At 38.0% G+C, this 27,793-nt stretch overlaps 1 protein-coding gene across 7 annotated transcripts in view; it reads left to right on the top strand.

Moving 5' to 3' along the window:
- Positions 1 to 27,793, top strand: part of PEX5L (peroxisomal biogenesis factor 5 like) — a 260,007-nt gene that overhangs the window by 118,797 nt on the left and 113,417 nt on the right. For 4 of the 7 annotated variants that reach the window (XM_056121782.1, XM_056121783.1, XM_056121780.1 and 1 more), the window contains one exon: positions 24,982 to 25,086. The exons of 2 other annotated variants lie outside the window; for them this stretch is intronic. In XM_056121782.1, coding sequence (XP_055977757.1) covers positions 24,982 to 25,086 — 105 coding nt within the window. Of the gene's footprint in view, positions 1 to 22,660; positions 22,692 to 24,981; positions 25,087 to 27,793 lie in introns of those variants that run through there. One more of the 7 variants, XM_056121781.1, reaches the window with a different exon arrangement.

Raw genomic sequence — 27,793 nt, 5'->3', positions numbered from 1 at the left:
CTGTGCTCATACAGAATGACATTGCTAGAAATTTTAAAAGTAGATTTACTACAACTATTTAAGTGGATTACTAGCTGAGGAAAGAACACACCCTCGTTGGGATCCCACCCTTAAGCGGATCTCCTAGTAATTTGGAGTAATCTCTTTAGATGAGATTTTATCCTTGAGTTAATCTCTTGGAGGAGTGGTCTTACCTCTCTGTTGATCTGTTAATGTTCAACCCACCTTTGTGTCACCACCCTACATGATTGCTATATAAACTTAGACTGTAAGATCTGAGGGGGCTCGGGCTCCAGAGGGCAGAGTCTGATCCAGAGGCCAGAAGGAGAATGAGGGGCAGAGTCAGAAGTGAGAGGGACTCAGGCTTGAGAGAGAGAGAGAGAGAGAAGCAGAAGGGGAGTGGAGATTGGAATCACAAATCACAAATCACAAATCATCCTGTTATTCGTCGATTGCCTCGAGCAGGCCCCAGTAACGTCTCCTTCATCCTAGCCCTGAGATTATATTCAAGGCTCTTAGGAGAATGAGACCCATCATTGTTACTGGTATTTGGCATATTGGGTATGCCACGAGGAGTTTGCCAGACTCTGCCGTGTGGGCAGGCTACATACGGTAGCCTGCCAGTTTGTCCAAAGTAGGAATGAGATAATAGATGTCATAATGAGATGTCGCGCGGCTGCGAATGCGGCAGCGCGGTTCTGGGAGCTGGTTTTTATAGTCTCTGAGTCTTGGCCGTTGATGGGATTACACGGCGCCAGGGGGCCAGTTGGTGGGTGTGAACCCCGCCTACTGGAATTTGGAGGATCTGGGTGGAGGATACTCAACCCCAATCCGAGTAGGCTTGGAGATCTCGGCCCCGGAACCTGCGTGGCTTTGTCCCTCTGCCAGTACCTTCATGTGTGCAGAGAGTGGTCTCAGCATGGTGGTGGCTGGTCCTGGAGGTCTTCGGCTGCCAGAGCCCTGGTCGGGGCGGGGAGGAAAGCTCAACCCGCTCCCCTCCAAGGGACCCCGGCAAGGACAGCCAGGCACGGGGGCAGGAGACTGCACTGTTCTCTTCCGGGAGCTGGTTTTTATAGTATCTGAGTCTTGGTCATTGATGGGATTACACAGCACCAGGGGGCCAGTTGGTGGGCGTGACCCCCGCCTACTGGAATTTGGAGGATCTGGGTGGAGGATGCTCGACCCCAATCTTATAAGATTGGAATAAACTACAATTAATACTGACCAGCCTGGCCCTCGTTCCTTCCTTCACCTACCTCACTGTTGGCCTCGCCCGGGGTGGGAGAAATGGCCAAGACCACGGAACGCAGGCAGCCAGAGAAATAGAGCACCACCAGCCTTTTGAAAACACATGCCCCTCACCCTGGCCAGCTGATGCCAATAGACAGGTGAAGGAGGGAACTGTTTGGTAATCAGTGGCTATTTGTTCAAGTCTCACAGCATTAGTTATAGAGAAATCATGAAGGGTTGTGGGTAGCAATTACACATAGGCATGGTTGAATATTGTCATAAACAATGAACATAAGTAAAGCCCTTCCTTCAGGGGAAGTACCTCTGGGAGATACTCAAAAACAAAATCTCATCTAAGTGCTCAGCACTCTAGATTCCTGCTAGGAGATGTGCCCAAGGATGGAATTCCATCTAAGAAATTAACTGTCTTCCTGTGTCTATACAAAAAGGGCATTGCCCTAAAGTAAACTATGCAAAGGACATAAAGAAAAAGCAATATTTTACTTACTTATATAAAATCCAGAACCCTCAGAAGATTTGATTTACAGGTTGTGGGGTCTGAGTTGGATTTATTTGTGATTAACAGATAGGGGAAGAAGAGCACAATGGAGAGGTTAAAGATAAACAGAGCATTAGGAGTGCCTGGAGGAATTAGGTGTGCCTCAAGAGCACTGTGATGGGTGTGACTCAATAAACCTATGGTCCCTGGAAGGGGGTGTGGGGGAGAAAGAACAAACCAATGTTATTTCTTAAAATGCTTAGAAATATAATCCAACAATTATTTTAGCTTTACACTTAGGGTTGACAACATTAATTACACATACACTCATGCATTTATTCATTGCAAAGGCATCAATCAAGTCCCAGAACTAAACAAGATGATGGGAATAGAGTAGATTATGAAGATGACTCAGATATGGTCCCTGTCTCAAGAAGATGACATCTAGTTGAGAAATAATGGCATGCTGATGAATAAAAATAATGCATGGCAGGAATGATAACTGTCTTTGAAGAGATTTGGAGAAAGATCAAGAGAATAAACTGCAACACAATAAGGAAGATTCAAGGAAATATCACAGAACCCCAGCAGAAGTCACTCTGATATGGTCAAGGTCACACCTACCTCAGAGAAAACAGAAACCTGTGAGAGGCTTCAATATCCATTGCTCCCAGCACTGTAACCAAAGGATAGCTCCTATTTATCCTTAGCTTGAGGGGGGGTTTCTACTGTTTTGAAATGCAGTGATAATTCTGATCCCTGAGTAGATCATTGTTATTGGTTTTCTACTTAAAAATATTGGATTAGGACCTAAGCAATCACTAAGCAATAAATAAGCCCCACTTTGCCCTGTAGATCAACAAGGTCAGTCTAGAGAGAGGAAAAACAACTAAAATTCCTGATAGCTCTTGAACTATTTTCTCTGCCCCTGTTGTTTCCTTTAACTGCTCATTACATCCAATTTATGAGGTAGGTGGGATTATTACCTGCCCATTGTACAGAAGAGAAAATAGACTTTAAAGAACTTTTATATCCAGTCACACAGCTACTGAAATAGTAGAGCTGGGAGTTAATGGCAAATTCTTGATTTGAACTGCTAAGCCTAGGGCAGAGTGATAGGACAGCGGGTAGGGCATTTGCCTTGCACGTGTCCTACCTGGGTTAAATTCCTCTGTCCCTGTCAGAGAGCCCAGGTTCAATTCCTCTGTCCCTGTCAGAGAGCCCGGCAAGCTATAGAGAGTATTCCACCCTCACGGCAAAGCCTGGCAAGCTCCCCGTGGCATATTCGATATGCCAAAAACAGTAGTAACCAGTCTTAACAATGGAGATGTCACTGGTGCCCACTTGAGCAGATGGATGAACAATGAGAGGACAGTGCTACAGTGCTAACTACTAAGCCATTGGTTTTTCCATGCTTAGAATCATTTGGAAGGCTTGATGAAACACATTTTGATGACTCTAACCCTTAGAGTGTATTTGGAGGATAGAGAGAGAGGGATCCAAAGTTTGCCTTTCTAGAAAGTTCCAGATGTTGATGTATCTGAGCAGGGGCTGCATTTGAAGAACCATTGTACTCCGCTAGGGCTTTACCAACAGCAGCTTTCCCAGTACTCTGAGGGAAAAATTGAACCCAGTCTCATGGGTAAATATTTATAAAAAGCCATGTATTGCTTTATTGGAATAGTCAGGAATTAACTTGAAGTCTTTGAACAGACTGACTCATAGAAAACTTCCTTATTCAATAATTCATCTTCTATAAAATGAATATGAATTATTTTTATTAAGGGTGAGGTTGATCTTTCTACATGAATTATAAAGATTTTTTAATTTGTTGACTAATATTCTGATCACCAGCTTATATGAGTTTCCATGACTTTTGTTCTTTAAACGGAAATGGCATGAGAATTTAAAGCAAGGAGGCTCTCATATTCTAAGGCTCTAAGGCAACACTGGGAAACAAAAAAGAAAGAGTTATTTTCCTGGTACATCTTTTTAAAAGGAGGAAGTATTTGTATTATATCTTGTTATTGTCTCCTCTAGTACCACCCTGCGCTTCTCCTGATAGTATTTATCACTATCAGGAGAAAATATCTATGCTATATTTCTCATCCTCTTCCCATCTGTCTTATTTACCAGTTATCTTCCAGCCTGGTATAATGCCTGAAAATATTTGTTGACTGATACTACAAGCAAAACTTCATGACCACAGCTCTTACAGATTTGTTTGGCTAGCTCAAAACCTAACATTTTTTCAGAATAAACAATGAATACTTCTATAGTATAGAAAGTGAAGGAGGAGTAATTTTTTGAGCATTCCATAAAAGAGGCAACTTGCATTTATTTGTTTCCCATTCGTAAGTCTTTTCCTGATACTACTTTGAGATGCCTTCTTTCTGTAAAAAAGACATCTGCCCTGCAATAAAAAGAAAACATTGCTTTAGGAAAGTTACAGTTTAGTGAGCAAAATATAAAAATAAAAACATCCTATGAATCTAATCCAGCTGTGTGGATATTTCCTGCCAAAAGGTGTAGGTGTTGAAGTAGTAGAGGATGTGCATGAATGTGACTGTGAATGGATGTCTAGAATTCCAGATGGATTGCGTGCTATATCAGGAAGAACCAGGATCTGTGTTTTCATTGTCATGCTCCAAATGACACAGTTCCTAACCTTGTTCACTGAGGGAGAGGATGCAGACTGAGTCATCTCTCTTGATACTCAGATCACTTTAGGTCCCTTCGCTCTCGCCACTGCTGTGAGTAGCAGAAGAGTCATAAAGATTACTGGAATAAATCTTAAAAGCTTTAGATGGACTCCCAGTAAATAATTGCGAAGAGTATATCTGTAATGTACTTCTGAGTTGTATCATTTCAGAGAAATGAGTACCATCTGTGCAAAATGAGACCTTGCTTAAAGTCTGTCTTCATTCTGCAAAGTCCATAAGCTCCTATTTCACTGACATGCTTTTATTGGCTCGAGTTTGATGCTGTTGTCTGAAATGGAAAGACATAGTAAGATATGATTTAATAGAATGCCCCCATTATCATATTTCCACTAAAAATATTTTTAGGTATATTATATAACCCAGTACCTCTTCTTTGGTTAGAAAACTCAAATGATTTTGATTTAAATAGCATCATGAAAAAAATGTATGTTTCAGGTTCTTTCTTTGAACTAACAGAATGAACCTTACAACACAGTTTTTTATTTATAGAAGTCTCACCCTGACAAAAATCAAAAGGGTAGTTTGTGTTCTTCTGAAAAGAAAATAATTTAGAAAGGAGAGAGAACTGACCCTAATAGGAAGAGATTACAGACAAACACCAAGGTGCCTCATCATTAGACTCATGAATCCCACCTTTTTCTCTCCATTCTAAGTTTCCTCTAGGGTATAATTTTGGGTACAGAAAGCCTAGAGGGACAGATCTTTTATGTCTTTGATGAATATTATATCAGATCTTTCACCAGAGAGCTAAGAAAAACAAGAAGTTGCAATCCCTCACTATTTCAAAGAGGTTATTTGCTATTTAGTTTTCGTTCTCTTCTCAATTTGGAAAGACTTGAATGAAAGCATCTGAGAAGCTTGCTTTTCCATTCATCACAGAAATAGGCATGGTTGTTCCGACCATGAACCACTGCTCAAGGCACAGCCACTAGTCACCCCATGGCAGCCCATTCTATTTGCAGACAAATTACAGAGGAAATAAACATTCTCCTGAGTGCTGAGCCTGCATCTCCTTCCTGTATTCCTGCCGCAGGGAACTCAAGGATATGCCTGTCAAGGATTTCCATAAACACCTACTGAAGCCAGAGTTCTGTTGTCTAACAAGGTGGGGCTCCAGCTGGGGAAGGTTTTCACAAACCTAAAATCTATCCCCATTTAGCTCATTCGTTTCAAATACCTGGAGAGAGGCAGCTTATTATAGCAGTGGGAAGATCTTCAACGTTAAACAAACCCAGATTCAAATTTCACCCGTACCTTCGGCATCATTAAAAGAAATGTGAAGACCCACATTGCTGAAATATTTTTAGGATCCTATTTGATTTTCAACACAGAGAGTTTGGCAGGCTGTCTTGTTATTTCCCTGACTCTGCCTTTCCCATTGTGCTGGTCTTCTGGTGTAGACAGAAAACAATTCACAACGGGGACCAAAGTGATAGCACAGCTGATAAGGTGTTTGCCTTGCACGCGGCCAACCCGAGTTCCATCCCTGGTATCCCACCTGGTCACCCTAGCATGGCCAGGAGTAATCCTTGAGGATCGCTGGGTGTGACCCATAAAGCAAAGAGATGAAAAAGCCAATCCAAAATGTATAGATCTGAAGCCTTGAGATGGGTCTTTTCCAAAGTGAGTAAGCCCCTACCAGGGGGAGCTAAATTGAAGGCAGAAGGACCCTAGCATAATTGTAGGGTGTTTTCTGTTTGTTCACTTCAAGATAAGGTAGATTTTCAGGAGGATGCTGACTAATTTTTTCCTGAAAGGGGGGTGGTAGACAAAGTCTGGGAATCTTTTCTGCCGAGCATAGGGTAAGACAGTACTTGTTTATTTTCTATTGGTACAAGTTTTGTTGTCTGTTGAATGTGCTTATAAATCTATGACTCCTCTTGCATTTCAAAATATATTATACATGAGAGAATTCAGTAGGACTTGAGAACTCTGAAAAAAATTCTAAGTGTTTTTATAACATAGAACCCATTTTCTTCTTGACTGTCCATAGTGGTTTCATGAGTACACTCCAAATACACCAGTTACAGCAAAGTGATTTTATCTCTCACTGTAATGATGTATATTTTTTTCTTGCTCCAGAAAAGAATTAGAGATGAGAGTGAAAGAAACAAGGAAGAAAAGGACACTAATTCCTACCCAATGCACGCAATGTGCACTCCCTTTTCTGGCTCTCTCATTTTAGCTCTGTGGAGCTTCCCACTTTCACAGATGAGAACTAAGAAACTCAGAAGGTCAATATTACCCCCATTTACACATCTTATGTGGGAGAGTGCTGGTATTTAAACTAAGGCTTTCTGCCTCTTGGTCCAAAATGAGGTTGAAACGAGTTTTATGAACGAGGCATTTCAATGACACTTAAAAGGCAACTCTGCTGTACTAACTTCAGGCCTCGTCACACGAATGTTTCCAATGCTATGGAGAAAAGAGAGAAGGGGCTCGTGTGGTGAATGTGCCTGTATCCTGGTTCTCAGTTTGTGACCTAACTACAGATGAATTTATTTACATATGGCTATGTAGAATACTTAGACTTTTTGTCCAGTGAAAAAATAGACTGCAAGGGAAATTCTGAAGTATCACTAAGTAGAAATTGTCACTGTCACTATAACTGTCCTCCCGTTGTTCATCAATTTGCTCAACTAGGCCCAGTAATATCTCCATTGTGACACTTGTCACTGTGTTTGGCATATCGAATACGTCACGGGAAGCTTGCCAGGCTTTGCCGTGCAGGCGAAATACTCTCAGTAGCTTGCCAGGCTCTCTAACAGGAGCGGAGGAATCGAACCTGGGTCAGCTGGGTCGGCCAGGTCGGCCGCGCTCAAGGCAAACGCCCTACCCGCTGTGCTATCACTCCAACCCAAGTAGAAATTAGGGATGGTATAACATGTGGTAAGAATGTGGACCCCAATATTATACAGAGCTTCTCCACAACGCTCTAATGAGAGAACAGAGCACAATAGTTAAAATAGAGCACAATAGTTAAAAGGACAGACCTTGGGAGAATCCAGGCTCCTGCCCCAGTTCTGATGCTTGTGAGCTCTTCCCACTTAAGCCTTCTCTGTTTCAATTTCTTTTGTCTGTAAAATGATCACAATAGAAGGATGCAATGCCAAGAGTTGTGTGATCTACATATAGTTGAGAAATATGCACAGTATACAGAACAGTAGCAGAGAGATTTTAGATGATTGTCTTTGGGGAAATTACTCTCTCTGTGCTTGAAAGAGCTCTTCTAAAAAATGAGAGTATAATTGTATCCACTTTAAAGAAGCGTTTGTGTAAATTCCGTTAGAAGTTCTGACATGCTAAGTACCATTTGGGTGACTGTGGGGTGTTTTTCACCTTGTGTCGTGTTCGGTTTTTGGTTTGGTTTTGGTTTGGTTTTGCTAGATGTGCGGATGTTTATCCCTTCTCTGAACTGTGACAGTTTTCAAATTAGTTTACAGTTATGAGTAGTTCCTTTAGGAGTAGAAATTCTGTATTTCTTGTTATACTTCAACTAAAGAATTATTTTATTCTGGGAGTCCTTACAGTCGAGTGCATTCAGTTCACAGTGCCATCGTCTGCAGAGGTGACTCTCAAATACTTTCCTTGTGCCTTTTTCTCATAGTGCTCAGGACATTGTTTAACCAAGAAGCCAGAAAAATACTCTCTACCTCCTTTCCCTAGGCAGAACACATCATCACTGTATTTCCACATCAGAAATAGCTGCTGTTTTAACCTTTCCCAATAATCTTCAAATTTTAAATGACTTTTCTGCTTATCTCTCAGAACTAAGTTAATTTGTCTTGGTTTCAGTATCACTGAACATGACTGTACTAGTCTTTCCTTAATGCATCTTTGATTAAGGGTATACTTTCTTTTTAATTTTTTTTTAAATTGACCTCTATGCTATCTGGGTCTCCCTGTGTCTTAGGATGAAGATAAGATTGACTCAAAGCACTCCTGTGCTATGAAATCAATACTTCTCTATCCTAGCACCACTTAGCAAGATTTCTGAAAACTTGAAGGATGCTGCATTTTCTGGCTCTGAGTTCCAACATCTGCTTCATCAGGGTTGTTTGTGGATGTTTTTCTAAATGTACTCAACAAATATTTGAGTACCTACCCTGTGACAGGAAGAGTAGTCTTTAATTTATTGAACTGAGGAAAACAATGTCTCTCCTTCAACACCTTGTCAATATAAATGTGGAACTTGGCTTCGTTCCTCAATTACAAGAAGACACAGAAGGTATTTGTGTCCCTAACAGATGTCACTGAAGGTTTGGGGATATAACTTTATATATCCCCAAAGAGTGGGAAGAGTGGAAAGATTGAGGAAAGGACGAAATTGCCACCATTTTTTAATTATGGACAGGTTTTCTAGCCAATCATTTTTCCTCTTTAGTTCTTCCCGATTGCTACTTTATTTTAGTCTAAAATAAAAAAGTCAATAGTTTCTATCATCCCTGCAAACAACTTTACAGAAAATTGAAGAGATCCTGGAAAAACTATGTTATGTTAACCTTTATTTTGATTTCTAAAATGAGAACGCATGTTTTTTTTTTAATTTTATTGATTCACCATGAGATATAGTTACAAGCTTTCATGTTTGAGTTACAATCACACAATGATCAAACACCCATCCCTCCACCAGTGCACATTCCCCATCACCAATATCCCCAGGAAACTCCCCTTTCCCACCCTCCCCCTGTTCCATGGCAGACAATATTCCCCATACTCTCTCTCTCTCTACTTTTGGGCATTATGGTTTGCAATGCAGATACTGAGAGGTTATCATGTTTGGTCCTTTATCTGCTTTCGGCACACATCTCCCATTCCAATCGATTCCTCCAACCATCATTTTCTTAGTGATCTCTTCTCTATTCCAGCTGTCCTCATGATTCCCGTTCATGAGGCAGGCTTTCAACTATGGAGCAAACTTCCTGACCCTTTTATCTGATCTCCTTGGGTGTTGATCTTGTGTCATGTTATTTTATACTCCACAACTGAGTGCAGTCCTTCTATATCTGTCCCTCTCTTTCTGACTCATTTCACGTAACATGATACTCTCCATGCCTATCCACTTATAAGCAAATTTCATGACTTCATCTCTCCTAACAGCTGCATAGTATTCCATTGTGTAGATGTATAAAAGTTTCTTTAACCAGCCGTCTGTTCTCGGGCACTTGGGCTGTTTCCAGATTTTGGCTATTGTGAACAATGCTGCAATGAATATATAGGTACAGATGTCATTTTTACTGTTCTTTTTTTTCACCCTTGGGATATATTCCCAGACGTGGTATTTCGGGGTCATATGGAATCTTAATTTCTAGTTTTTGAAGGGCTGTCCATATTGTTTTCCAAAAAGGCTTGACCAGTCATCATTCCCACCAACAGAGAAAGAGCGTCCCTTTCCCCCACATCCACACCAGCACTGGTTGCTTTATTCTTTTGAATGTGTGCCAGTCTCTGTGGTGTGATATCTCACTGTTGTTTTGATTTGCATCTCCCTGATGATTAGCGATGTGGAGCATTTTTTCATGTGCCTTTTAGCCATTTGTATTTCTTTTTTTTTTTAATTAGTGAAACACCATGAGGTACAGTTGTAGACTTACAAATTTTTGTGCTTGGGTTTCGATTATACAATGATCAATACCCACCCCTCCACCAGTGCCCACTCTCCATCACCACGGATCCCAGTATCCCTCCCACCCCCATCTCCCTATCCCACCCTTGTATTTCTTTCTTGAGGAAGCTTCTGGAGAACAGAATAGTTTTAAGTATCACTGGTAAAGGATCCCTAGATCTTAGCCAGGATACATTCTTAGTTGCTGCCTGGGATATTGGTGAAGATTGAGAAGAACCTGAAGTCACACTTCTGTAACCCGGGCATACTAGAAACCTCAGAAAGACTTAAGTGGGCAGGACTCATCTCCTGACCATTCGTCCCTGCCTCCAGTCATATATTCATTCAATAAACCATTACTCAAACACCTCTGTATCCACAAGACTAACTGTGGCAACATGAAACATAATGAGATTCAAAGTCTAATTTAAAGAAAATCATAGTTTAAGCTTCAAGAAGGAAAAAAAAGTGATGACTGAGCTGAAACTGGAAGAATACGTGAAATTAACAAGCAAGATGAAAAGGCAGGCATTCTGGATGAAGAAAACAGTCTCCACAGAGATGCAGACATTTGCATCCCTACATCCTTCACTGGGTAGTGAGAGGCACAAAAGGACTAATGAATAGGCACTGCAGAAAAATATGAAAGGGATCCTACGAGCCTCTTTGCTACCATATCATAAGCACCACGAACACCTTCCCTCAGCAATCCATGACGTCACATCTCTTACAGTTGGAAGTTTGACACCTTGTAAGAATACTGACATTTTAAGAGCCTGTTTGCACTTAAGAAGTTAAGACATTAATTTCCTGAAACTCATGGTAATCAAGAAAAGGTCCAGTCCATTTATGTTTTGTTAGTCCTTACTTCTGATTTGCAAACACTCCTTCTCCTTACCTTTAAAGTCACAAATACCATGTAGAGTAAAACCATATTATTAAAGATTCCAACGTTCAAAATAAGTGAAGAATTAAAATTACTGATACAGCTTGAATGATATAAAAATGAACTCACTAAATATTAATATAATTTAAACCAAAAACTAATAAGTAAAGTTCTATACTACTAAGTAAAAGAGATCTAAATAGTTGATAGATTCACTACTAGAGGGATTCCAGTTAAATCCTTAAAAAAAAGGTAAAGGTAAAAGGTAAAGGCCCTCCCGTTGATCGTCGATTTGCTCGAGCGGGCCCAGTAACGTCTCCATTGGAGACTTTGTTGTTACTGTGTCTGGCATATCGAATACTCTCGGTAGCTTGCCGGGCTCTCCGAGAGGGGCGGAGGAATCGAACTCGGGTCGGCCATGTTGGCCGCTTGTAAGGCGAACGCCCTACCCGCTATGCTATCGCTCCAGCCCTTAAAAAAAAACTCACTTTTTTTGTTTACCGTAACATAATTTGTTTCATTGCTTTGCTAAAACCACTAAGATAATAAGATATCCATATTCAAGAAATACCTATTTCCAGTTAAATCTCTAAGAAAATTACTATGTATACATAAGGGGAAATGAGAACAACTTTATTTTCACTTTTCAAAGATTAGAACATCTCTTAGCCTGTTTTAAATAAAGGTCAGGCAGCAGAAATATTTCTGGAATTTCTAAATTTGGGTGACTTTGCTATAGATAGTTCTATAACAGACTACATTGGTGGTTTTTTTTTCACTGAAATTATTAAAAATCTCTTAAGACACATTTGCAATAAATTCAATAAATCTGTTGTAAGTTAGAAAAGACTAGAAAATGAGACTGTTGAATAAATTAGCCAAAATTTAAATAAAATTTAGATATAGGGAGATTTTATATATATAATATATGTTAGCTATATTTAAAAGTAACTAAAATTTACATTGGACTAAAGTAGGAAGCAAGCCTTTAGTATAAAAGCAGGAAGCAAGCCTTCAATATAATTGATTCTTCTGTGACCTTGATCATGGCATTTGGGAGAAAGTTGTGCTTAAATGTAAGAAATTAAAAATAATTCTTTGTATTTTTAAGTAAAATACCACAAGATTTTAATTAAACAGAACACTCAGGGGCATTTTAGTGTTCTAATTAATTGAATTTTTTATTTCATCAAGATTAACTAAAGGGCAAATATCTTTTACTGACACATCTTTCTAAAAGGTATTAGCTCCTCATTCTCCATTACTAAGTGCAATGTACTGTACTTAATTTTTGAGGAAGAAGACTATTAGAACCTGAGGACTATTACTCAGAACACTTTTCCTTACTGAGGCTTTTTATCTAATTTCCAGAGATGGGTTGAATATATACTGACTATGGGTCATTAATTGGAATCTTTAGAATTTTTCATGTGATTCTCTTTACTTCTAATTTTTTTCTTCTAAATATAAAGTTTCATGGGAATATTTAGAATATCTTGTTTCCCTGTACCTGAACTACTGTAAGTAACTCTGTTAGTGCAGAAGTGGGTTTATTCCTGGACTCATGGGTTCTTGAGATTTGTGTGAAGAGTTTATGTACAAAAGTCAGATGCTAGAAGTTAGAGTTTATTGTACAGTTTAAGTTGATAGATCCAGATCCTTCCCCAATGTCTAGGCCTCTCCTTTTACCCATGTGCAGCATCACTCACCCTGTCCCATGATGCATGATCCAGATTATGATGTCTTGGTCTTATCCCTTATCCCTTATCCCTATACCTTTTACTGGAAGTGAACAGATGAGTCTGGTCTTGTCCCTGTTCTCTGTCCAGCATATATCGTAGTCTGAAATCTACAACTGGAACCCTCTAACCTGTGTCTTCTTGCTGGGTCTTGCTGCTCAGTAATCTGTCTCTGGGCCTCTCTAGGTCTGTATCCCAGACACTCCCTGTCTCCTTGGTTTTCCTTTGTCTCCCGCCATTGCCACTTGCACATGGATTAGAACCTCTGCTCTTTTGCCATATGTCTGGGCATAGGTGAGCGGGCAAATATGGCATTGCCTAGTTGGGGTTTTCCTTTTGTCCTATCTCCCAGCCCCAGGCAACCCATTACCTACTTTGATTGGATATCTTTCTGAAAGGGACCGATTAAATGACCTAGCACCAGTTTGCCTGATGCTCCATTCTTCCAACTGACATAGTAATGAAAAAAAATAAGGGATTGTTGATGTATGGAAGAGAGGAAAGTAATGGTAATGGTTATGATAGATTTAACTTATTTTCAGCTCCCTTCAATTCAGCGGTTTTTCTTTGTGGGGGGAAGGACAGTGGTGGAGGGAAGCACACACAGTGGTGCTCAGGCCTTACTCCTGGCTCTGGCTCTGAGGTCAGGGATCACTCCTGGAAGCACTTCAGGAACCATATGTGGTACAGGGGATGAAACCCTGGTTGACTGTGTGCAAAACAAGCTCCTTAACCATTGTACTTTCTTTTTGGCCCCTCAATTTCATTTTTATAGGATTAGCTCAAGTTGAAAATCTAAAATACTTATAGTCTAGAAACTTTTCAAGGTTTAATAAGATTTGGCAGATATTGATGTAGGAAGAATTAAGATAAAGTTCAGTTTTTTTGTAAACATAGTACCTGGCTGGAATTGGCATCAACTTCAATCTGTGTAATGAAATATCACATGTAGTAACATATAGTTACTTGTATCTTTGATCCTAAAGGACTTTAGTGCTTTATTTAGCAGGTTGAAATGAGTTCAGACCAAATCTCTTTTAAATGTTAATTTAAGCTCTTGATTTATATCTGAGAGTTGAAAGACTATAGGGAATAATAAAGAATCCAGTTTTAGTGGGTTGGAAAAACAGTTGACAAGTTAAAATTGATAGTATAAAATTGCTCTTCAGACTGATTACAGTGACTTTGGACACAGGTTACAAGCATTAAAGAGTTAGTTTAAACAAAATATGGAAATGACCCAGCAGCTCATGAACTAAATTACCTATCAAACTGTCCCTTTTTTTAAAAAAATAACAATATGAACATTATACATGTGTATGATTTATCAAATCTGTGAACCAATTAGTAAATATGCATAATTTATAACTACTGAAATATTGCAGCCAGTTACTTAAGGCCTTCTCTGTTTAATCCTTTCTTAGACTTTGAAAGTTGAAGGTCACCATTTTTATTATGCTTATATAACTTTGTTGAATAGGTTTCCTAATACGGCTATATATTTATCAGTCCTGGAGCACATAAAACAGTCTATGAATACATTAGCAATCTTATGGTACCTCAGAATTTTGCAGCTGCTATTTGAATGGACAAGATTCAGGCTTGCCTTGAATATCTATTGTTAGGGGAAGTTCATTAACCTTTTTCATTTCATTATAGTGTAGTATGATCAAATTACTCTTTCAAAATAATAAATAGTTCTTTCATATACTATAGACTCCCTAGTTTATTTGGAAAATAATTTACTCATGTAATAGGGTTTTGCTGATTTATAGAATCATTAGACTATGTTGAGTTCTCACTTTTACATATTTTCTGTTGGATAATCAGAATCCCCCTGCAAAGCCAGTGAGGCAGTTCTTAGTATCATTTTTACTCTTAAACTAAGAAAACACTTAGCTGTTTGCCTCAGGTTACCTAAGGACAAAAGCTCTCATTTCTGGGTAGCAAGCCCTGAGATTCTCAATTTCCCATATTCTACCAACACAGACTCCACTTAACATCTCATGAAATAAATGTATCTAAAGCTATGTTCTCGCACACAATTGGAGTAGGGAAATTCTTTGAAACTTAAATTAATAGATAGGCACATGGAATAATACATAAGAAAATGCAAAAATAAATAAATAAATAAATAAAAAGAAAAACTATTTCCTGTCTTCTCATTTCTTCACTTATGGAGAAACTCCTTTTCTTCAAAAAAGCAAATGTGTAATATAGAGTGTACTATGAATCTACACACAGTTTCAGACTTTAAAAGCACCTAAGGGCTGGAATGATAGCACAGCAGGTAGTGCGTTTGCCTTGCATGCAGCCCACCTGGGTTCGATTCCCAGCATCCCATATGGTCCCCGAGCACCGCCAGGAGTAATTCCTAAGTGCATGAGCCAGGAGTAACCCCTGTGCATCGCCAGGTGTAACCAAAAAAGCAAAAAAAATTAAAATAAAATAAAATAAATGAAAGCACCTGAGTCCTAGTCAGTTGGAATGGACTACAGTCACTGTTTTTCCAGCCCAGCTTCTTGCATTAATAGTCTATCAGTATGAGCCATGGGAAAGGGTTGTTTTTAAATGAACATTTAAATGGTTGCTTCAGAAGCAAATTTCTACTCCGTTGATATCTGGTAACAGTGCTTTACCTTTGAAATCAATCTGTACTGTATTTTGAAATCGGTAGCCGAAGGTTTGACAGAAAAACAAAAGGAACTGATATAGCATCTGTGTAACAGTTGAAAGCATTAGTTACGACTTGTGGTGATTGAAAATTGTGAAGTGATTATAATATTAAGACATTCCAATGTGGTCCTATTCATTTAAAGTACCCTATAGACATCATCTCAGGATGACATCTTCACATAGAATAGGATGTATTGAAATATATATACAATTGGAGTTTCTGAACTTTCAATTAGAAACTGATCATTTTAACATCTTGAAGCATTCACATTTTAAAATAAAAATTAGCATTTACACAGGGAAAACAGTAGTAGCTCATAGTTAACATTATCGAGTACCTACAACATGTCAGGCATTGTGAAGATGCTTTCATAGATAGTCTGAATTCTCACAATTCAGTCTTTCTATCCTGTCTCCTTAGAAGGTAAAAGAGGCTTCAAGAGAATAATTAATAAATGACAGAACTGAGATTTGAGTTGGAAACTCCCGTCTTCTAACTCCGTCCTTGGGTTGGCACCATTGTTTCCCAATAGTTTCTTGGCCACCGACTGTAGAGGCTGCAAGAGTTGCATTAACGGAGAATCACCTTTCCTACACCTGCCTCTCACTGGCTGGCGCTCTCAACCCCTGGCTGTCTCCATACCTGCCTGACGCCTTTCTATAAGAGACACTTCATTTTCATTCAAGGAACTGGGATGCTTTAGAAAGGAATCAACTCACACATTACCATGACCGCTGAAAGCCTTCCAGTTAAGTAGAGATACCAGAGTCTGCTCCAGAATTTAGACGAGTAATTCCCAAGGCTTTGGCTTTTCTCTTGGAACTATTTCAGGGAAGTCAGGCAGATAGGGTAACTTCATTTCAGACCTTTTTGGCTTGTAGCTTGTAAATTTGGTCTAGTATTTGTAATCTACTATTCCTAAATTATATTAACGTGACTAGAGCATTTGGTAATTGGGCAACAAACCCTCATAACATTTATCAAATAACAAGCTCCAAAACCACATTCTTTTTCATAAATTAACAAACAAAATTTGTCTGGAACATTCATAAAGGACACAAATTCAATTTTCTAGTTATTATTCCACCTCTAAAATGACAATAGATACCATGTGACTCTACTTTATTACATAAGTATAAATTTGTTGACTCAAATTCAATAATTTGATAATAATAGAAGTATATACTCTTTCTGTCTCTTAAAAAAGAGGCATTCGATCTCTTGCTTTATGATAATGAGCAAAGGTAAATGTTACCATATTTAAAAGTCTGCAGTTTGGTATGGTGATGAAATTATCTCTTTTGACTTAATTTTTTAGCTTGGTACATATGTAATATATATATATATATATATATTTTACTTACAAGAGCAAGAATACAAGCTGATCAATGATTCATAATAGAGCTTCACAGTGGATCATAATCTGTTGAAAAAATACTTTTGGGGACCTTGACCACGTATTTTTCTACTAGGATTATTTTTGTTTCATTACTTTGGAAAACTTTTCAATCATGGAAAATGTAGAAAAAGACCAAAGTAATAAAGAAACCAAATTTTGTACATAGTTTCTCCCAAGGAGCTACCAATAGTATAAGGTCAACAATCCATCAACATTATAAATAATCAACCTTCAATACCATGAAATTCCAGAAAGCTAAGCTCCTATATGCTGCACCATCATGACTACGTGTGTATGCTTGGAAAAGACTTCAAGGATGTCTTCTGATTCCTCTCAGAAATAGACCATGTCTCATTCCCCCATGCCTCAAATACCAGTGATTCCGCATACTCTAAACCAAAGTAATGCAGTTGCACATATAGGGCATGACCTAAGAATGTTTTAAAAACTAAAGGAATATAACAAGATCCCTGGAAGGAACTTGTATCTTCAATTGTATCTTCAATACAAAGAACTTGTATTCCACAGTTTAGAAATTTGGGGTACCTGGTATTTCCATTCCTCAGCTGATTTTCTAACTAGGAAAAAAAAGATGTAAGGAATTCTTTGAAACCAGTGAGTGACTTTGATCAATGGAATCGGGTTTTTAAATAAAAGTATAAGCGTAGGTTGACTCCAACTTCTCAGTCTTGAATCTGGATATTCAGGAGGATGAAGAGAAGCTGAGGGTTTAGGCCTGTTTTCTGGTATCGAGGTTACAGTTTAAGAATCACAATTGATCTTACACAGCAGTGTCTTCCGTCTCAGGGTTAGAAATGCCACGGATATTATTTTGTTTGTGTTTTGGAGTTAGACCTGGCTAGAATTTATTCCTACCTATGCATTCAGGCCTGGCAGGCTTGAGAGACCATATGGGGTGCCAGGAATCAAGTCCTAGTTGGCTGTGTGAAAGGCAAATGTCCTACCCACCATACTATCTCTCCAGCCCCAAGGTTTTCTGAGGGTGTTAGAACTACTACAAGATGAGAACTACCAACTGGACACCCAGGAAGATTTGAGAACGCTCAGAACTGAATCTTCACATGTAATAGCAGCACTGGCAAGGGACCTGTCAGGTGGAAATGGCCACCTTAGAACCAGGGAAGCGATGGAAGAAGTCACCACTCAGGCCATAGCTATCATCGGTTAAAGAGTGAAGTGGCATATACAGCAAGCACGCATTTTCCCCCAGTATGTGAGTCCAGCTTCTAAGCTGTGGAGTAATCCTCCAAGTACTTATTGTTAATAATCTTGTATGTTAGTCTCCCATTCTGTTACTTGATATTCCACAAATGAGTGCAAGTTTTCTATGTCGGTCCCTCTCTTTCTGACTCATTTCACTTAACATGATACTTTCCATGTTGATCCACCTATATGCAAATTTCATGACTTCATCTTTTCTAACAGCTGCAAAGATTCCATTCTGTAGATATACCAGGGTTTCTTTAGCCGGTCATCTGTTCTCGGGCACTCGGGTTTTTTCCACACTCTGGTTATTGTACAGAGGCACCAAAATCTTGACTACAACTTGACTACCTTTTTGGAGGAATCAAAAATCACATCATTCCCAGTGACAAATAGAATCACTGAAGCAGTGGGAGATTCATTATGACTTGAGAATTTCACTTTAATGTCTAGTTAAGAAATTGTCCTGTTTCCCAATTTTCCATTTAGATATGTGCTTCCTTCTGGGCAATTAGAAACCAGGATTGACTGGTATCACAAAATGAGCTATAGAATAAAAATATACCATTTTTAAAAAGTTATGAAACATTCTACTAGAAGTTGGAAGTGAATTCAATGTGAATTCAGCGCGGTTCCGGGAGCTGCATTTTGTAGTCTCTGAGTCTTGGCCGCTGATGGGATTACACGGCGCCAGGGGGCCAGGTGGTGGGTGTGACCCCCGCCTACTGGAATTTGGAGGATCTGGGTGGAGGATGCTCGACTCCAATTCGAGTAGGCTTGGAGATCTCGGCCCCGGAACCCGCGTGGCTTTGTCCCTCTGCCAGTACCTTCATGTGTGCGGAGAGTGGTCTCAGCATGGTGGTGGCTGGTCCTGGAGGTCTTCGGCTGCCGGAGCCCTGGTCGGGGTGGGGAGGAAAGCTCAACCCGCTCCCCTCCAAGGGACCCCGGCGAGGAACAGCCAGGCGCAGGGGCAGGAGACTGACTGCACTGGTCTCGTCCGGGAGCTGCATTTTGTATTCTCTGAGTCTTGGCCGCTGATGGGATTACACGGCGCCAGGGGGCCAGGTGGTGGGTGTGACCCCCGCCTACTGGAATTTGGAGGATCTGGGTGGAGGATGCTCGACTCCAATTCGAGTAGGCTTGGACATCTTATCAGAACATCTTTTTATGATATCGCATTATCTCATTCCTACTCTAGAGAAACTTGCAGGCTATCGAATATAGCCTGCCCACAGGGCAGAGTCTGGCAAACTCCCCGTGGCGCACCAAATATGCCAAATACCAGTAACAATGATGGGTCTCATTCTCCTAAAAAGCCTTGAATATAATCTCAGGGCTAGGATGAAAGAGACGTTACTGGGGCCTGCTCGAGGCAATCGACGATTAACAGGATGATGAATGAATGAATGAATGAATACACAAATGAGAGAACCAGTGTGGTCTGAATGCCACTCAGTGTTGGGAGAAATCTACAGGGACACATTTAGCTGTGTTTTTACATAATAAGGTAGTCTATATATCAATAAATAAAATAATTATAAAATTTATTTTTTTCATCTAATATTCAGAGGATACTAGGAAACTTTGCTCTGACATTTTTTTCATATTGGGATCTTAAAGAGTATAATACTGTTTTGACATTTACCTTCTTGAGTAAAAGGTTATCCTGACTCTGCATGTGAGAAATAAGAATCACCATCAGAAATTAGCCTTTTTGTGTTGTTTCCTGTGATGCATATAAGCCCTGGGTTTAGAGTTTATGATTTATAACAATTTGTCATATGCAAAACTCAATATTATTTAATTTCAATACAGCTAAGATGATATTGGTGGCAGGCATTTTATGTACATATGAAGAAATACAATCAATACATTCAATAAACTTAATGGCAGTTTGTCCTGAAATTTTTGTCCTAACTAGATATTAGAAACCATTATTTTAATAAAAATTCGTCTTAAACTATTTAATACACAAATTATATTAAATGTGAGTCAGAGTTGCTATTTTTATTTTTTTATTTTAATCATCTGGCAGTAATATATTTTTTTGTTTTCTTATTTTCTCAAAGCCTGGCAAGCTACCCATGACGTATTAGATATGCCAAACACAGTTACAACAAGTCTCACAATGGAGACGTTACTGGGCCCACTCGAGCAAATCAATAAACAACGGGAAGACAGTGCTACAGTGCTCATTTTCTCAATTCTCACAATAGTATATAATTCTGATAATCAAAAGCAAAGCTATTTTTTTATATTTACATACCATGTAATTTGAGGTTAGCAGAGATGTCTAGCATTGTAGTCTTTACTATTCCCCTAGTGTTATATACTTCCATTTCTCTTTTATCTCTGTTAGGAACTCAAGGTTCTTATTGATAATCATAAAAAATACTTTAAATTAGAAACTATAGTACCAAGGATAGAATCTGCAACTACAAAATTGCTAATGAATGGACTGTGGAATTATAAAATACTTTTAATATTTCATGCACCCAAAGTAGATCTCAGCAAAAATCTTAGGACAAATAATGCTTGGTAGCATTAAGTTAGCATTTAGTGAAAATTAGGGAGATGCTCACATCTAAACCTTCTAACATCTGCAGAATTTCTTAAAGTGCATGTACATGAAATACTTACGTTCGTTTTTCTTGAAGGTGAAGAAACAAAAAGATTTTATCATCAAAAATAGGTTTCTAAGGTCAGAACCATAGTACAGCAGGTGAGGTGCTTGCCTTGCACAAAGTCAGCACAGGATTGATCCCCAGCATATGGTCCCCCAAGGCCCACTAGGAGTAACCCTAAGCACTGCTGTATATGGCCTCTTCAAAGAAAAAATACACTCATAATGGGTGACTTGTGTTCATGGATTGTTGCAGACCAAAGAAAATACTTCTCAAAAAATATTTAGAATCTTTCTGTTTGTTTTTATGGGGGTTTTGTTTGTTTGTTTTTAGGGGGTACACACTTAACTATGCTCAGGGCTTACTCCTGACATCATCTTTTTGGTCCAGGGATCACTCTCCAGGGAACCATATGGGGTGCCAGGGATTGAACTCAGGTTGACTACATGCAAGGCAAGCATTCCATCCCCCTTAGTTTAGGTCTTAACTGTGTGATAATGCTAAGAGGTGGCTGCTGCCTCAAACCTGAATCATGGAACAGTCTTACAATATGTAGCTGTCAGGGTGACCTGGCAGTGAGCTGTGTAGGAGAATCTGCCCTCTGGGGAAGGATGTTGATGGCAGAGAAGGATGCAGGCGGGCTACAAAGGAGGCCTGGATCTCACCCTGGCTCAGCCACATCCTCGCTGTGAGGAACAAATCACAGTAGGTCTAACTTGAGCTTTAGCAGAGATAGTCAGCTAGACTCCAGAGAGCTCTCCAGAGACAAGATAAGCTGAAAAACATGAAATGCTTAGCAGAGTGCAGAGCCATCATAGCATCTCCAATTAGGCTAGTTCCCTTCCCCGGGAGACAGATTTGGAGCTAACACCTCCTCATCTGAAGACATCTGGTCTCCTCCCAGCCTGGTGTCTTGCCTGAGAAGATTTTGTGATTCCAATGTTCGTGTTTCTTACATGGTATATTTTAAAAGAGAAGAGGTGAAAATTGTGTTCTTCATAAATAATGCCATTTTGTTACCTTCCATTTGGTATGCTTCATCTTACAGTAAAAGTGAATATGGAAATGTTGAGTTGCAAGAATTTTTAATTTGTTAGAGAAGCTGCTGGTGTATATAGTTTATTAGAAAAAATAAAAATGATAAAATGGAAAAATTTTAATTTTCTACAAATAATTTGCTATGGCAAAGTACCAAGAAAAAAAACAGAAATTTATCTATGCTGATTCTGTTTTCAATAAAAACTATCTCAAAAAATTCAACAAGGAAGTGGGGTTTTGACTTTTAAGTATGATTTGAATAGAAATAAGCTGCAATCTTGCTAAAAGGTGTCAGGATGGGATAATCAACTTATGAAGGTTCACTCTTCTGTCATTGCTAAAAGTGATGTGGAAACATACAGACTGAATGTAATCTAAATCCACTTATGCTGAGAGTATTTTTTTATTTTTGCTGCCTTTGTGTTATTTCAAATAATAAATTAATATCTACCCTTTGACATGGTTCTGTTTAAAAAATGAACTCGAAGTTTGCATAATCATGAGTATATAGTTCTTCCAATGGTTTTAAACTGCTGCCTTCAAAAGAGAAAAAGAGAAAAAGCCTGCACTTCCGCATTACGGTCAGAGCTCCAGAGTTGCGGAGAAGCAAAGTCGTATAGTTTCATAAATTACCATACCAATTATCAGCCAGGTTCTGAAGTCCAGATGCATTATCCGCAAGATAAATGGACTAGTCAGGAATAACACAGCTTGATTTTAAGATACCAGGTGGAGAAGGCGATCCGATCTGGGAGAAGCGCGCTTTGATATATGAGAATGTTCAGTTGGGTTGGCAGTGGGTTTAGACACTATCTGGACGCATGGAGCTATCACTGCCGCAGAGTTTCCGTCTGTTCTTGGACTACATCACACTTGTAAAACACTGAAGTGCGTGGGGTAATATCTCAAAAGTCAACAGGCTATAAGAAAACCAAAAAACCCGGTAGCAGGCACTAACAAAGGTGTCATGCCTCTTTTCAGGTAGTAGGTGTAACCTTGAAGAAAAAGTGGCACTGTCTTCAAAAAAGTGACCTGACCCTGGCTTTGGTGGGTTTTTCTGCAAGAAATAAAAGCACCGCATGTGTTTATTATACATCCTTTCTAGCTGACCACTGCTTTATTCTAGAGTTCAGCATGAAAGGACTAATTTTTGTTTTGGTTTTCTTTTTGTTTTAGTGAAATGGCATGTCCGTTGCTAACTCTAGCTATTATAGTTGCACCTATGAAAAAAATACCTCTCTGTAGTTTCTGGATTGGTAGCATTTCAAATAAATGGAATATTGAAGTATTGAACCAAAATTTTTTGAGATGCTTATCAATTACATTTTTTTTCTTAGCTCAAGAAGAGTCTGAGTTATTTTTTAATTATACCTTGTGACATTATATTTGTTATTTTTAAATATAGTAGGAATTTAAATTCTAAGCATGCCACTTTCTTTATTGCTGTATTATTAGAATTTCTTGGAGCATGGAAAGAATTCCTCACAAAAAATTTTACTCTTCTGAAAAATAAAGCTGCAAAAATATTTGTAAAACCTTATTCAGTTTGTAAATGAGTATAGTTTATAAACATATACTAAGCTTATACGATGTAATGTTTCATCCAAATAACTTTCTATTTTGAAAAATGTTAAATAATTTAATAATGCCATAACAAATCTTTTCCCGTAGTCAGACCTGTATACATCTCTATGTTAACAGCATCACAATGGTTCACTAAAGAAAAACATTGGGATTATTTTACACCCCCAATTTCCTATGAAATAACTCATTGTTTCCCGTTATTATTCCTGAAATCATTTACTTTAGCTATTATGACCTTTTCAGAACACACATGAAAATTGCTATCGTTATGTCAACTGAATAAAATGTCTAGTAGTTGATATTCCTTTATGGAAATAACACATCATCATTTATTCATGCCAGTTATTAAATCAAAACAAACTAAAGAATCAAACTTCAGCATTGTGAAAAGATTCACACATTTTAAAATCTAGTAACTATTCAGAAATTTTTTCTATGTTTTCAAAAATAAAAGAAGCCACTGTAGGAAAGCAGTACCTGGGAAAGTGAACAGTGTTTTGAGACCTAAATTAACTTTCAGAATCCATAAATCCCCATGCAATCCCCAGATAAAAAATGTAATTTTATCTTTTCTCATTGCATAGGATCTATGAAGAGTTACCAATCCACTGAGTTAATACTGACCCTAGCTCTAAATTCCCTTTCAGATTATGGATCCCCGTTGTTTGTTTTTATATTTGTTCTGCATATGATATCTCTTTATGCTACAGTACTACTTTAAGTAGATTTACAACACAGACACTCATATGTGTTTAGTATAAAATTATTTTCTTTAGGAAGGCTGTGTCTGCAAACCTGAGAAAATGACATTTTCTTGTTTCATTTTTAAAATGTTTAAAGATTATTTAATTTTTACATAGTATGAGATGTTTCTGATTGGGTTGGATATGTAATATTTTGTTTTCTCCATTGTGCCATATCTACTCTCAAAAACTTAGTGATGTGGTAAATTAAAAAGAAAAAAAATCTAGCATGCTCCTTTACAGTCCATAATTCTACTTGAATGAGATAAAAAAAATGTTTAAATGTATACACACATATGTGTATGTATTTCAGTGCCTCAATTAAGAAACATCATTCATTTACATCTGGATTTATGTAATCCTTCAAATAAAATAATTTTTTTAGTTTTAATAAAATTATTTGGCCTCAGAAATTGAGAATTGAATTTTTTTCCCCATGAATTTGTTTTTAACTCCACAAAATAAACTAGCTGGTTATATTTCTCTGATGTTGGGCCACCAAAGGATTTTGGAAGATTTTGTGACACTTTTACTCTTTTTTATGCCTAGTTCTCTCAAAACAGCAGATACAGAGATAATTCAGCACAAAAGCTTTCCATAGGAGGCCAACTCAGATCCTAATCACTATCCCAGACACTTTTGTCCAAAACATTTAATGATTTCATAGTGATAATGCATAATGAGCAAACTAGACAATCCATAACGTTTTAAACCTATACTATTAAAAATTATGTTCATCTCACGTAAATTGCTTTAAAATCTTATACATATAAAAATACTATGTTAAAATTAAATACAGTATGTCAGCCATCAAGCTAACAACAACTTCACAAATAATCTTTTTTCAGATTTTGTGTGTTTTCTCCTCAGCCCAAAGCCTCAAGATTCAGTTGCAGCAGCCTACCTCTTCATTTATGTTGGATTGCTCTTTAAACATTAGAATTTCTTGTAATAAATAATAAGTGCAAGATTTCTCCTGACACAAGTCATTGTTGATTTCACTGTTATAGGGAAAAGGCTCTAGGGCGGCAGATAAGGCTGTTGCCATGGTGATGAAGGAGATACCGAGGGCGGAGTCTGCCGAGGAAAAGCCCCTCCTAACTATGACATCACAGGTGGGCAGACCCATAGGGTTTCTGTAGGAAGCTGACATATGTTAATATATCAGACATTGTGATGATTAACTAGCAAAAAAAAAAAAACATTAACTCAAAACAAATTTTTATAAAGCACAGTTTCAACGAAACAATTATACATGATAAAATGAAACCAAAATTGCTAAACAAATTTTTACACCATTTAGTTATTTATGAATATTAACTTTCATTACTTTAGCTTAAAAAAAATATTCGTGCAAGTAAGACATGCTGCTTCCTTATAAAGGAGTCTTGTTAAAAACTTTGGGAAAGAACAATGTAAGCTAATGTTACTTTTGAAAAACAACAAAACAAATTCCTATGAATAAATCTAAATTATATTTTATACATATGTCAGTTTACCAGTAGAATATCTAAATTTTCTTAAATGTTAAATATATTTATGTTGTGACTATGCATACTACATATGTGTATACATATTTATGTGGAGAACTTATTTACAGGAATGAGCCAGAAGTCCCTGAATTCCCACGCAGAAAATGGCATTTGTGACCCCTCATACTTAGTGACCTCTACAACAAAAATATCGTCCCAATAATAAGAACATGAGGGGACCATTTTCAGCATTTATTATAGCAAGTATAGGAAAAGTTTGCATTTGTATGCAAAGACACGCTGAGATTGTAAATCTTAAATGTCCTCAGGAACTTTTGAAACACCCTGTAAAATCCACATAAATATGTATAATATATTCATCACCACTCTGTGGAACTCAGTTTTAAATTCTTAAATGAAAAATATTTTACTTGCATTTATCTTATAATTTAGATTAGATTGTTATCTTAAACATTTCATTTCTTCTGCAATGTAATATAGTAAATACAGTGATTCTGTTCCACTGATATGAACATGTGTAGATTAGAAAAATATCCATTTACAGTCTTCATGAGAGGCATTTATATCAAAAGCAAAATTATATACACTTATTTTTAGAATACCATATCACATTCCAGCTGCTGCCAACATGTGTGGTCTTATTTTTTCTAAACACTGTGTTGTAAGTACTGATAATTATAACAACATATAACATCAAACTGGAATAATAAAAGAGGTTATTAAATTTCCTCAGACTTTGAGATGAATTTTATGTTACAAGTTTTGCATTCAAAATGAAGAGAATTTGGGGCCAGAGAGATAGTGCAGAAGTTATGGTGCTCGCTTTCCTGTGACTGACCCAAGTTCATTCAGCAGCACCACCTGGGGTTCCCCAGGCACTTCCAGGAGTAGTCCCCGAGACAGAGCCACAAGTAAGCCCTGAGCACCACTGATGTGCCCCAGACTCCCCCACTCCACAAAAAATGAGTGTAGAGGCTTTTCCCATTGCACACAATCTAGCTGAGATGAACTTTACTTGAAATTTACCAATTCTCAATCCCTTACTTATTTTATGTAGCAAAATTCTGCCCTTTGTAGAACCCAAAACCAAAATATTCATTCACAGCTCTGGAGATGAACATCTGAAGATGAACGCTGTAAGAGATGAAAGAAACTTACTCTATGTCAATGGTAGAGTCACCAAATCACTAGATCAGACCAGTCCAAATTTACAGTTTGCATAGTTGTGTAGTAGCATATCCTTTGGAAATTTCACAACTTAGGATAGGCTCCAGTTGTCAATAATTCTATTCCCCCAAAATCATGCATTGCTGTATGCTATACAGTAATACTCTTCAAGTGTCTGAAATTGTCATCCTAACCCAATCTAGAATGCAAAATTTAATGCAAAATATTTTTTATTTTCTAATTTAGAAAAAGAAATTGTGATTATTGCCATTTTCTCATATTCAGAACATTTGTGTGTACCAAGCTCCTTCTCTAATCCTTGTCTAGTGTTGCATTAACTGTTTTTGAGGTGTTAGCTACAATTTTACTGCATGGAGATAATGTAGAGATTTCTTTGATGCTTCATATTCTTGTTGAATTCTGGCTAGTTTATGAATCAGCAACAAGAATTCTGATTCATAAAATGTAATGCACCTGTTGTGTTGATAATTTTATGGAATTAATTCAGTGACAGCTGTGATCCAATTATTTCTCAGTCAAATGCAATTTTTATTAGTTGATATACTTTTTCCACTATACACAAATGGCTTCTTCCCTGCTATGCACCAGTGGCGTGCACAAGCCAAAAAGCAGCAGAATGATCTGAAAAAGTGAGTACTTCCTCATGACAACCACAGCATCTAGTCCGTGTACCATACCGCATTCTTACTCGTTACCCTGTGTGAATGTATTAGTGTCTCAAACATGTTTGTCCCAATGTCTCCTGTAAAGCCCCTATAACATAGTGCTACATACTGCTGATTATGTGAACTCATCTTCATCACTGGTATGTCGATGCCAGCTACTACTCATGCACTGATTCCGGAGATGGCTGACGCTAATTGCTGCTGCTCTCTGAACAATGTCCTTGGGACGATCATAACTGATAAAACAGAACAAGTTATTAAAACACTGAGTCTCAAACTTGTATAGTCACTGTTCATGTGACACGTTTTAAGTATAGATTAGTGTAGATTCAAGCCAAGTATTTTTGGTATTGTGTGATTATTAGTTCCACATTGGAAGGAATTTAGTCAAACAGTTGATGCTAAAATTGTTTATAAGATGTTCAATTAAACACAGCAGAAGAGTTGGCCAGTTGACCTCAATTCAGAAATTTCAG

The sequence above is a fragment of the Sorex fumeus genome, unplaced genomic scaffold (assembly GCF_029834395.1).
Source record: "Sorex fumeus unplaced genomic scaffold, SorFum_2.1 ptg000044l, whole genome shotgun sequence".
Classification (NCBI taxonomy): domain Eukaryota; kingdom Metazoa; phylum Chordata; class Mammalia; order Eulipotyphla; family Soricidae; genus Sorex; species Sorex fumeus.
Note: the sequence above shows the minus strand (reverse complement) of the source record. Positions and strands in the feature narration are given on the sequence as shown.